The sequence below is a fragment of the Aplidium turbinatum genome, chromosome 1 (genome assembly GCF_918807975.1).
Source record: "Aplidium turbinatum chromosome 1, kaAplTurb1.1, whole genome shotgun sequence".
In the NCBI taxonomy this organism is placed as follows: Eukaryota; Metazoa; Chordata; class Ascidiacea; order Aplousobranchia; family Polyclinidae; genus Aplidium; species Aplidium turbinatum.
This window is the reverse complement of record NC_137472.1, coordinates 11,353,286-11,366,511: the sequence shown is the minus strand read 5'-3', so window position 1 is coordinate 11,366,511 and position 13,226 is coordinate 11,353,286. Positions and strand designations below refer to the sequence as shown.

At 35.2% G+C, this 13,226-nt stretch overlaps 1 protein-coding gene across 1 annotated transcript; it reads left to right on the top strand.

The window, feature by feature from the left end:
- The first annotated feature begins 475 nt into the window (after positions 1-475).
- Positions 476-13,122, top strand: LOC145779083 (uncharacterized). Its single transcript, XM_082590656.1, has 7 exons — positions 476-860; positions 4,835-4,990; positions 5,831-5,952; positions 6,870-7,054; positions 8,771-8,905; positions 9,268-9,436; positions 12,355-13,122. Exons 1-7 carry the CDS (start codon positions 593-595, stop codon positions 12,823-12,825), a joined length of 1,506 nt encoding a protein of 501 aa, XP_082446782.1. The 5' UTR covers positions 476-592; the 3' UTR covers positions 12,826-13,122.
- The last annotated feature ends 104 nt before the right edge of the window (positions 13,123-13,226 follow it).

Here is a 13,226-nt window from a genome sequence, read left to right as displayed (position 1 = left end):
GCTACTTTTGAACGTATTCGGTTTATTCAAGTTCTGATCGACAGCATCGGAAATAGAATGATGGACACAAAAAACAAAATTCTGTCAAGAATTTAGAAATTTTTGTACCAAAGTTATAGCCTGCTGCAATCGAAGTTCTATGGCAAGAAGGGGAGCAGAGCAAAGATTACGAGAAACAAGGGGAGATGTCATGTTAAGGCTTCTATTTTCGATTGTACATTGCCTGTCTAATTGTACCGTCCACTGGCCTACTCCAATAACTTGTAGCCTATATACTTTGCCTATAACAACACAGCTAAGTTTTGATAGGCCCCCAATTTTTTTAGGTAAACACCCCTGGATAAAAGGGTATGTTTACAAAATATGTTTTTTTTTAATTCTACACCACATTGAAACAAAAGTCATACTTTCAATCCCGAAATCTTTTTTTTTTACATTTGTTTTGATAATAATGATAAATTCTTCTGTTAAAAACTAATTTATTTGCAGAAAAAATTCCTGTAGGTATACATTATACTTAAGAAAAAAATGAATAAAAACGTAAGCCGGCTAAAAATGTGACAAAGGTTGTTACTGATGAAATGTTAACATCATGAAAAGGGTTCTCTTTCTGGCTACAATACTTAGCTTCTGGTTACCAACCAACAGTGCACAATGCAAGCCAAACCCCACAAATCCTCTATACTCAAAGAACAACTGTTACGACTACTCCGTTACAGCTACTCCATCTTCTAAAAACCCCGGAAAAAGAGAACACTGTAGATTTTCTCATGAAAACTTCCAGAACTTTCCTTTGAATTGCAAGTCGGACACGCTGCATATTTTTATGTTTGAATGCTGTCTGGAGAAACTGAGTAACAGTAAGACAATTTATCACCATACAAGTTTTATAAAATATTATTGACGTACGATTATCATTTGTAAATCGGCAATCAGGCACGCATGTACACACACCATAACTAAAAAATAAATGAATGCAATATTACATCAAAGTTACTATTCGCAAAAAAACTCAACAGACCATTTCATCCTTTTTGAAATTCAGAAGATACTTATTGAAACAGACTTTATTTATAAGTAATACCAATATACTGTATAATAAATATAACATTAAATATTTATAAATACTAAACTTTCCGATAATCTCAATACGGATGAAACGGCAAGCCTTTTTAGTGAAGAGTAACTTTAATTGATGTAATTCCCTTTCCTTGGCTTTGTGCTTAGCAATTAACACGTTTTTAGTATAGATAATAGCCTATTTATTGCTTGAATGGCAATATTATATTGCAGACAATTTAAAAAAAGATTCTAAAGTCTGTTACACTCTAAGCAGTGGTTTAACTTAGGGTGCACCCTGGAAGGCTTGATGAACTTTCAAAGGCTGGCAAAACATCTTAATTATCATACAATTTTAATTTTAATCTATTTTATCAACATACTGTATGCTACAGTGACGTAGGCTACACAAGGAGAGGAAGAGGGAAGTCGAGGATTAATCCTCTCTTCCACATTGAGCTTGATATTTGAAATTGAGTGTGGTTTTACTACTTATTATGGCTTCATTTAAACGCGTCATCCTCTATATTTTTCTTAGTTTTTATGTAAATCGAATTTAGTTCACACGTACCTGTGTTATGATACAGCAATTATAGCCAAGAAATTATCCGTGACGAAACAAAACAGTAAAAAAAATTGTAGCTGGCTTCAAAATTCTAATTTTTTTGCTTGCTCTTTGTTGTTTATAAGTTTAGTACAGCTGCTTGAAGCAAAGCTGTAGGCTGTTGCGGACCCAGCGTTACCACCAGCTTGAATACCCGGCCTGTTTTTTGCTGGTGGCTAGTCTATTTTTAGTAGGCAACAGTTTCCACCGTTTGATGGGATCGCTTCTAGCATGACTAACTTTAATGTTACTTTGAAATGTTTTTAAAGCAAAGTATTGTTCATTTTATGAAAAAATTATTTTATATATTATATTGTATTGAGATTTTAGCAATTTGGTTTTATATGCGCTGCAAAGAAATTTGAAATGCCAATGCATGAAATAAATTATAAGCCTATAAGGAAGAAAACGCCAAGAAAAAAATACGTAAGATTGCGAAAAAAGAGTTTGTTTTAAAATAAACTGACTGCTTTCACTCAGGGGTATTAGATTTTATATCATTATAGGGGTATAAAGATTTTTATCATCTTTGACCCACCTTTTTCTGTTGCAAAGTAAAAGCGAAGCATGCCAATGAGTATTTAGAATGCCTTTTGCTACAAAATGCAATCCGTAACAAAAATGAAAAACGTCTTCGCACTCCACAGGAATGATCGGCCAAATCCTGAATGAACAGTGACATGCATTCATGATTTACATTGCATTACTCACTTTTCGACAAATTTGTAACAAAACAAAAACGTACCTTAATGTTCATAAAGCTTTCTCGGCCATCTTCTAGCCCTAATCATGAGCACAATTACAAGTCTATGTTTTGTGCTCTGCACAGGCCTACTTTCGTTTTTACCGTAAACTAAATGGTTACGTTTAAAATGGTCTCATGATTTTTGTTTCAAAATTCTCCCAATGAACATTTTTTTGCGTACCGTAAACCGGGGCTACATTAAACGCTTTTTGACTTCAAAATGAAGTGCATCAGCGGTTTCTTAACCTATCCGCACTAAATTGCATTATGTTAGGGGGACCAACTAGGTCTCTAAATAGCACAAACAACATTCAGTTTTAATCTCAATCTTAACCGCTTTTTTTGAAAAATTGTCGGTGTTCAAAGTATCCCCGTACTCGGGGTTACTTTGAACAGACGTTGTTAACGTTTGTTCAAATTTGGCTGTACATGAGGTTACTTTAAACACATTGAAAGTTTTTAAAAAACCTTTTTGATATCGGTACTGTAGTATATTGACAATAAGCAACATATTTCACTGAAGAGAACATATTTACACGAACTGGTACACGAATTGGCAATAGCAATTATGATGCTACAGGAAAACAAGAAATATGGCTCAAAACAGTTCATATCAGCATCGGTTTTGTAACTACTTGCCCCACATGTATTCTAAGTCAGGAAATTGAAGAATATTTCTGTTATTGAGAGGAATAGCTTTGGGATGTACTTCAACAACATCATTCCACTCATAGAGCATCTCATCTTTGGTTTGGGGCCATCTCCATCCGTTTCGATTGCACTTTGTCAATGTCGATACCACCGCTCCTTCGCTCTCAACACTTGTCACTTTACCGGGGAAATGTTGCCCTTCGTATTCAACAATTAGCCTATGTACTCTCCAGTTGCAATATCTTTTTTATTAGATCTTTCTGCTTCATTTTCTTCAATATCACCATCAGAAACCGTATCATCATCTGATGAAGCACCATCTTCTATGCTTTCGTCCTCATACGACTCATCGCTTTCCGATTCATCTTCACTGTCCGTACCGGTAACTGCAGTTGCACTTTTAGATGTGCCTGCAAAAATATTTATTCAGAGCAGCAGTGCAACGAAATCGTAGCTTTTTGCAAATGGTAATAAAGTTGTTAATGATGTGCTTCATAGCAGAAATATTTTAGACACCAATACCAGTAGGCCTACTGGTACATAAAATTAAGTTATTTAACCTTTGCAATAAAACTAAAAAAACAGAGGGTTCTAGAAATAAAAGAATGGTTACCAGCAGTATGTGCTCTGGTATGCTCACCTGCTTCTGCTATCTCATCACATGTGATGCTTTTTCCTGGAATGACATTGATCTTCTTTCTTCTCTTCTTTGGTTTGTCCTCATCCACACCTACATCATTCTGAGCACTCCAAGAACTGCATCTGACACTCTGCGAGCTGTGTCGGTACCGATACTGGCATCGCCATTTTCATTCAAATCATAGTCTGGAAGTCGTTCCAACACTTTTTGCGGATAGAAAGGAAGAATACCGCATTTTCGAAATCCACTTTTGATGTTCAAAGTAGCCCCAGAATACTGTTCAAAGTAACCCCATCTAGCATATGACCCAAGCTTTCCAAAACTATTACAAAAAAACTCGATGTGCATATTGATATAACTTGCTTATGACTTACCCTGCAATTGATAAGAAGGTCTTGCCCAAAAGCGTTAAAACCACTCAGACACACAATAAAGTATTCTTACCATGCCAAAACTGATTATTTCCCTCAAAATCGAGGCTGAAAGCAAAATAGTCTCAAAGCAGCAATCTTCTTCTTTTTCGAACAGAAAGGGTTTTCAGAAATAGTTTACCAGACACTATTTACAAATTGACTGCTAAACAGAAAAATAAAATAAGCAAAGATACGTTTTTAGGTAAACATACAATGAACAAACAAAATATAAAAAAATGTTCAAAGTTACCCTGGCGTTCAAAGCAGCCCCGGTTTACGGTACACCAGTGGTATGCTATGTACAAGTAGTAGTGTTGATAATGGTTTCCAAAGGGTAATTTAAAATAGATATTGGCCTGGAATGATTTTAGATGCTCAACAATTTTCCAGGAATCAAGAAACGTGAAGGAATCACTGCAAATTATTCAGAAATAATACATTTGCATTAAATCTTTTTGAAAGACAATCCATACGTTCTGAGAAAATGTGGATTGTTTCTTTCTTCGATGATTTACCTGTAGCCTACATTGTGTTTTTCATTTAACTTTATTTGTACTTAAAGTATTTCTTCTTTTAACAGGTCAAGCTATGGACGTTCTTGTTTGAGGGGACAGAAGTTCTCAATTATACCTGGCTAAATTATCGCTTTCGCTGTACTGTGTACTAGTGTTCACATACAAAATTACTGATTTTTACTTGTTTTTTTTTTTCATAATTGGAAGGAACTTTAACAAACTACCGAGCTATAGAATGCCTGGGTTTGCCTTATAACAAGATTACTACTCTACAAAATCGAACCTTTGCGGGCAATAGTAATCTCAAAAAAATTTACCTTTCAAACAACAAGATTGAAAGAATTGAAACGGAGAGCTTCTATGGTAATTTTATAAGATGCTTTCATGTTGATTTTAGCTTCTTTGTTACTAGTTCTTAGTAATAAAGCTTTTTACTGTCCACGGCAATCGAGTGTAGGCCTACAAGGACAATGGACATGTACATGGACACCTAAACCTTGTTTCGCTCCCTCATCCATCTCGCATCGCATTTGCCGTAGAATCTTTTACCACCACTTATTGTGTACCAAGCCTGTAGATTCGGTCTAATAAGTTTGTAGAGTATAACAGTACCATATAATTTGGGTGGAGAAGTAACTTACATATAGAGAGGTAAGTATACACATCAATATACAAACAACCTGAGTGTTATTATTCTCCTTTTGTATTTTATTTTTATAAATTACTAACTTATTTTTGTATAATTCTCTCGATTGTTTACGATTACATTCTACGATTTATAAGCTTTACGATTGTGGTTACTGTCGTTGATGATACTGTGGTTTGCTGTTACTATTCTAGTAGCAGCACCACACTCAGTAGACTACTGTGGTATACATAAACTTTTGTCATACTGACATATAGTATACACGTTGTTGTAAGAAAATAGATGAATCTCAAGCATATTAGTGTTTTTTTTTACATTGATTCAACGTCTGTAGACGTTGAATCATTGTATAAAACGACTGGTATGCTTTCATTCTGTATAAAACGACAAATACAGTATGCCGGAGAGCTGCACTTGCAGAGAAAGATGTTTTACCCATTTGCTTTTCAACCACGAGACAAAAATTAAAATAAAGTAAGCAGGTTTTAGTTTTAAGTAGAAATGATTTCAAGCTAAAAATGAAACGTTTCAAGTGGCACTAAATAATGAATTTTCAGGCCTAGCATCTTTGACGCATCTTGACTTGAGTCATAACAAACTTACTTCAATCAACGAGCAAGTGTTTAGTCATTGTCCAAACTTGGAGGTTCTTCGTCTTGATGGCAACCACTTGACTTCGGTAAGATAAGCAAACGTATCGTAGCTTTAGATTCTTTGTAGTTGGGATTCTTGTAGTTTTTTTTATACCGAGTACTCCATATATCCGCTTAAATAAGCCTACCACTACTGCAAATATTAATAAGTACAAAGCCTATTTTCTATAAGAAACCTCAAGTCTGGAGTTTAAACGTCGCTAGCTCAGTTGTCACTTGCTCAGTTGTCCCTTGCTCAGTTCACAACTGCTGGCTTGTAAGAAGTCAATTTCTATTGGGTCGATGTAAGCTTTAGGACAAAGTAACGATATCGAAAAAAACGAGGCAATTGTTTGATTTGATTTTTACAAATTTTATTATGAATTTAATTATGAAATATTTGAATGAGCATAAACTACATGGACTACCGTAACTGATCCTACACAGCCTACTGATGCAATATTTCTTTTAATCAATTAAGCTAAGATTTATGAAAAACCCCAGAGACGCTAATCTTTCAAGTAGAACAATAAAGGTTTGTGCCAGAGGGTTCACATAGCTAAAATGACCTGCTGACGGACTTTGGTTCAAGTACAACGCTTTTGACGGAAAATGTGCGCACAAATGGTGTCTTGTTTTTATATGCAACATGCCGAAAAATGGTTCGGCCTCAGCAGTCACGTTTACCTGAATGGTATCGGGCTTCCCTCAATTAATCTGCGGTACTAGCATTTTTTTTGTGGGGAGGGGGGGGCAACACACAAAATGTATTCTTTCGACTGTGTTAAGCAATGGTTAGTTGAGACTTTCGTTTGTATAATTTAACATAAACCGATATATCAAAATCTATTGATAGAATCCAATATGTTTTTCGGCAGCCGATTTGTAGCAAGAATTGACAGCGATATATAATTAATTTCTTCACAAGAATCCCATATATTAACTCACAGAACTCAAAATTCAGGTGCAAAGTTTGTTTTCTCTGCAACATGCTAGCATCTTCTCGTCACTTGAAGATTTGTCGTTGTCAAATAATTTGATACATTCCTGGCCCCTTACCAAGCTAATTAGGCTCACTGACTTAAACTTGAGTCAAAATCGACTTACAAGATGGACGAAGAAAAATTCGAAAACAATGCCAGCAATAAAGTAAGAAATAATAGGCTATTGTTTAAAATAAAGTACCGGTATCTAAAAATCTTTAAGCATGAATAAAAAAATTGATTAAGTGTTAAGGCTGACAAAAATTACCATTTTTCGTCGTATCCAATCGTCTACCGGGCAGCCAAAGGTCTTGATTGTGTTCAAGAATATGCAGAATCCTCACGATGACTTCAGTCAGGGTATTATATGCTTTCATTTAACACATTATTTTAGGTTTACATCAAATATATTTACTATTTTCTAAACCTCTACAACCTCTTTCACCCTGAAAGGGAGATCATCAGAAGGTTCTAATTCCAAAACAATTAAAATTCATATATTTAATATTCAAATAGATTCTATTTGAATAGGAACGTTCTGATGATCTCCCTTTTAGGGTTAAACAGGCTGTAGAGTTTTTAAAAAGTAATACGTTAAATAACTATATTTGATGTAATTTGCTCTGCTTTAGCATTAAGCACTTTTTGTAGTAATAATAGTCTTTATGGCTTTACGTTTAAGTGCCTTACCAGGACACACTCGTCTATTTGTACTTAGTAGTCGTTGAAGCCAAAACCGACGCGCGTATCTCATCTGGTTCTACCACTCTACCTTGAATTGCTTTAAAGTAATGTATTAAAATTAGGTTTTAAAAACATCTATCCAAATCAGACAGCGATTTGTGTAGTAAGTGCAAGTCTTCGTATAGTCTCATTGTCCAATGCGACTCAAAAATATCTGAGGTATTTTAAGTTGTTAGTTTCAAACTGCATAGGCTACGACTTCAATGTAGAAAGCCCACTTACAGCTTCAGTTTGATTAAATCCACCATTGTTTGTTGTTTGTCGTATCCAGGCTTGCGCCCGGTGAGATTTAGATAAAGTAGACGGGAAGGCAAGAAGCCAATCTTCGTGACCACCTTCAGGCATGGTGTCTTGCCAAAGACACAGTCGCATGTTTTAGAGCGGTGTCGAACCGGCGCCGTTTCGAACGTCGTTTCAGGGCTCTCAACAGTCGGCAATTGCGTAGCTTTGCTTTTTTTAAAACTATTAGACATCTTTTATTTATATAAATGATGTTAAGTACCGAGACTACATAAGTCATGAACATGAGTAAAAAAATTCCAAATTGACTTTTTTATCGGCTTAGGTTATGCACTATACTGTAGCTTACGGTTCAGTTCAGTTATTTTGTTTTTGACCATCACAGCAAAATCAATACACGTCCAAAGTTCGTGAAAAAGGTAGAAGCGACAAAACGCGAACGTAAAACGTGCTTGTGACCGAAGTAGCCTAAGTCATTAAATTGAAAAAAAAAGATTGTCACGGTCGCAACACCTTCAGAAAAATTTGAGATAGAAAGGGGAAAAAAATAATGAAATGTTGCATCAAAAATAAAATGTTACAGATATGAAAAGTTTGTGTTACTTACTTAGATTACAAAACATGTGATGTACACCTTCACTTGTACTTGAGTGCATGCTTAGAATTGTACTTGGCCAATAAAAAAAAAATCTAATTTTTATGTAAATTTATATGTTCTTTGCATTGGGTAATGCTGTCGTTAGTTTGGTATGTTTTTCAAGACAATATGATTACTTTGATGAAAGAATTCCATTTGAGCTGCGACGTAGTACTGGCATGGTTACTCGGCCATCGTAATTAGCCTATACGCAATAGGATACATTACCATTGTAAGCACAAGCTACTTTAATATTTTTAGGAGATTGAACTTGGCAAATAATAGCCTTACTGAAATAGAAAGAAATTCGTTTGAAAGTAACAGATGTCTTATCAAACTGGATTTAAGTGATAATGACTTACGGAGTTTGGAAAAAGATTTTGTCGAAAACTTGTGGTAAGATGTATAAAGTTTTCACTTCTTTTTAATTTCCTCTTGTATTTTTTCCACGGTTATAGAGATCTATTCATCTTATGAATGCAGTATTATTACATATATCATTATAATACTATAGCACTAAAAAAATATTTTTTTGATTGATGGCTTTGTAGATTTTTTTTTCATTGAAAATGTCAGACTGCTAAGCCGAAAGCGTGGCAATCATTTTTTGAGGCATCTTTTGAGGCATTTTTTGAGGCATCTTTTTGTTGGGAATAAGCTTGATTACGTTTGATCTTAATTTATGTCTCATCATTAAACCTATACTGAATAGTTTTAATCGAGTGAATTCAAATGCATTCTGCTGTATATTTTTCCAGCTCTTTAACCAGCATCAACTTGAGTGGAAATCAATTACATGAAGCTCACCCAGAATGGTTTGCGGCTATTGCGAGAAACTTTAAATGTCGAAAAGAAGATCTTGCTGATCTGGATATCTCGTTGGAAAGGAACTTTTGGAAATGTGACTGTAACTTTAAAAGAATGAAGGTTTGTTTTAATTTAATTAGTTCAAGGGTGGCACAGGTCATATTTAATGTCTGGCGATGGTTTCGACAGATTTTGGTTTCACTGTAGGTAGTGATGGAACAACTTTCGGTTCCGGCCAAACTCCGACCACGTTTGTCAACTCCAGCTCAGGCCGGAGGTGACCAGCCTCGAGCAGGATGTGTATGTGCAAGCTGTGAGTGTGGCTGTGGTCAAGTTCATTTCTTTTAATAAATATGTTTTTTATAATTGCGGTACTGTAGCAATACAAGAATAGGCTACACATGTTGCTTGTAACATTGGTCAACCCGTAGCTCTTAAGAAAAAAAAATTGTTATAATTTTTGTTCAAAAATGATGCAACCTAGCATAACTAACACAAATTATTTCCCAGTACAGCGTGTTGGAAATTTGCAACATTGAGCTATAAAGGGTCACTTAAAAGTATTTTTTTATTTCGTTTTCTTTAAAAATATTCATTCTTCTCTCCCAAAGTCATGTTGGCGTACTTCACAAAAGTCCTTGTTGCATACATGCAACATAGAGCGCTATGGGAACGTAAAACTGAAAACGGGATCAAAGAAGTCAATCAAAAATCTTCAATATCTTAAATACAATTCTACATTGGGCGGATAGAAAACACAGCCACATTTGAAGCCTGGCCAAAAGTTAATTTCTGAATGGATCCTTTCAAAGGACCCTAAACCGTTGCAATGAGGCACTTTTTAGAGCGCTTGGTAAGAATGGAAAACAACCGCTCAGGTTGAAACATTGAATGAAGTAAATATTACCAAAGGCCGAAGGTTTCAGCCTCCTGCCGGAGTTGCAATTCTTTGGTCGGAACATCCTGCCTCTGGCCAAGATCTTGCATCCGGTGCATCAGTAACTGTAGGTTAGTGAAGGTAAAGCCTACTAGTTGTTTTTATGCAAAACAGTGACCATAACTTTGAGCAATAAGAAGCATCCCAGACAACCACTTCATCTGGTCCAGATCTTTACCAGATCGGGTACGGATCTGACCAGATCTCTACCAGATCTGGTCCAGATAAAGTGGCTGTCTGGGATGCCATTCAAATATTTTACGCTGAAACATTAAAAAGCAAATATTCGCCAAAAAACGTTTCTAATTTAGGCCTATCGTACTCATGAGGTTGACCAGCTTAGTAGATGTTCTGTAGGCCTACAACTAAAAATAGGCCAACGGTAAGAGAAGGTAGGTGGGACAAACACTTTCCCGTATTTTTCTGTTGACGTCAAGATAGGAAAAAAATAAACATTTTTATTTTTTGACATAGAATCTACAGTATTTATAACATTTATAAATATATTTATAACATTTAAATATATTTATAACATTTATAACACTGAAGATGAAGACAGTATAGTTTTCGAAACGTTTGTTTGCTGAACATGAGTTTGGTATCTACATTTTGGGCTTTTTATTTTTTGATTATAATCACATACTTTTTGCACAATTGTGTTACCGTACAAATAAGCATGACTAGATCCCATAAACATAAACGAGAACCATATTGCCTTGATGTGAAACAATAAAGGAAGCAATTCGAAAAGTCTTGAAATAAAGATCAGTCTTTGATCTGTGTTGCATTGCAATAAACGTTCTACACTTTTTGGTTATGTTGAACGTATCTTGAAAATGACGACTTCTAAAAACGGAGTCATAACCTAAAATAGTTTTATTTAATTAATTGGTAATTTTTTCGTTGTAATACTTTTTTTAATTGCTTCATTTGAATACAATGCAATTATTTTGAATGCATAAAAACCTGTTTGAAGTTACACCACTAATGGAATGACCTCGGACACATGACATACTCGAGTATTTGTTCATATAAAACTTGTTACAAAAACTGCAGTTATTTTAATTTGCTACCCTTTTTACCCAATAATTTAGAAAATTATGAAAACTAAAGTTTATTTCCACATTCTATATTTTTCATGTAGCAAATAGATTTCAAAAATATGTCCAAAGTACCACCTTGCTTTATCTGTAGCATAAAAAAAGATAGAATCTAAATGTTTTCCCACTGAATAGTCAGTTTTTAGAATATTCATTTTGCCTCTAATGCTTATAATTTGATGTAGTCTACCGTACTTAAAATTACAGTAGCCTTGCAAACAATAAACAGCAGCCTACCGTATGTTATACTTTCATTCCTTCAAGGGTTTCGCTCACCCCACCTAGCATATGCTTTTTCTCAAATAGCCTACAATGATGTAGCCCACAATGGATTAGAACAGTGGTTTTCAACCAGGGTTACGCCAGTAAGTCTATAGGTTCCGCAAGTTTACATTCAAATCCGAAAGTCTATTTTATTATTATATGCATATTGTTTAAATATAATCAAATATTGATTAGGTTTGCTATTATTAATAAATTTTCTACACTTTAACACGTTCCCCGCGATCCTGAATTTTCGTTGTTTTCTTGTGGTGCAATTACCTTTAACTTTCTGCTTTCCCACCAAATTTCGTTGACATGTATTCTTCGTTTCAAGGAGTTCTTTCAGACAGTTTATTCGTTTGTGCACCGGTGGGTCAAATCACCGTGAACGTGTTAGAGATCATTTTGTTTTGCCAGTATTAGGTTTTTTACAGTTTGTATTTTTATTGTACATAAATAAATCTGAACATGAGTATTTTAATTTAATTAGTCAAACAATGTTTTTTGCATAAGGCAATTAAATTATTGAACAGGGGTTCCTCGAGCTTTTGGAATGTTTGATTGAGTTCTGTTCCACCAAAATGGTTGAAAACCACTGGATTAGAACATAAGCTTTATCTGTTTTACAATTAAAGACTCTCATTTTTATCCTTTTATCTTTAGTTTCGTGCGCTGGTCTTCTGTACGATTTTTTGTTGGTGATAAAAAGGTGGATTAATTTTGTTTAACATTTTTAGGAGTTTTTTAAATATCTTAAAACAAGACCCGATTATCAATCTAAAGACTGGGAGCATCACATCAAGTTCAAATGCATTTCTCATGAAGGGGATCAGGAAATAGAGTTACACAAAGTCGATTTAAACTACTGTCCTAATGAAACCAAAGCACCATATTTGTCAGGAAGATGCAGAGAAAGCAGTGATCCATCTCCATTATCTTCAATTTCACACGAGTCTTCTTCTTTGACTATGATTTTTATTGCTGCAGCTTTTGTTGTATTCTCAATTGTAGCGGTATTCTTTTGCCACCACATCTCTAAACAAAAGCCAAAGGAGGATGCACACGGTATTCATGAAAACATTCCATTGGCCCAACAAAACCGTCTCGATGGTCATCCACAAAGACAACCTATACACTTAAACAGACAATTACCTCCTCTACCTCCAGACGTTGAGGTAGAGGTGATTCAAGGTTATATGAATGCTTGAAGACCTCCCAGTTCATGATGTCTCTATTGAAAAGAAGACTGCTTTCAGCCAAGGGGTAAAGGAAAAATCTTGGGTGATGAATCCAGTTTGCATAAATGCTTGCAGATCTACCAGTAGGCCTACATGATTTCTGTACCGGAAAAAAGACTAAAGTAGGTTATACTTACCGGAAGTAAACGTATTATCTATGCATACAAGGCATGCCTTACTAATCTAATGAAGTCAGAAATGTTTAACCAACAGCGAATTTATGCGTAGAAATTGAAAATGTTAATAACAGAGCCTCTACGCTCTCTTAGTTTCAATATTCGAAACCAGTTAGTCCGCCCCGTTAGCTCAGTGGTTACGCGTCGGGCTCAAGATCACGCGGCGCTGGTTCGACTCTAGGGGTGTGCGCTTGA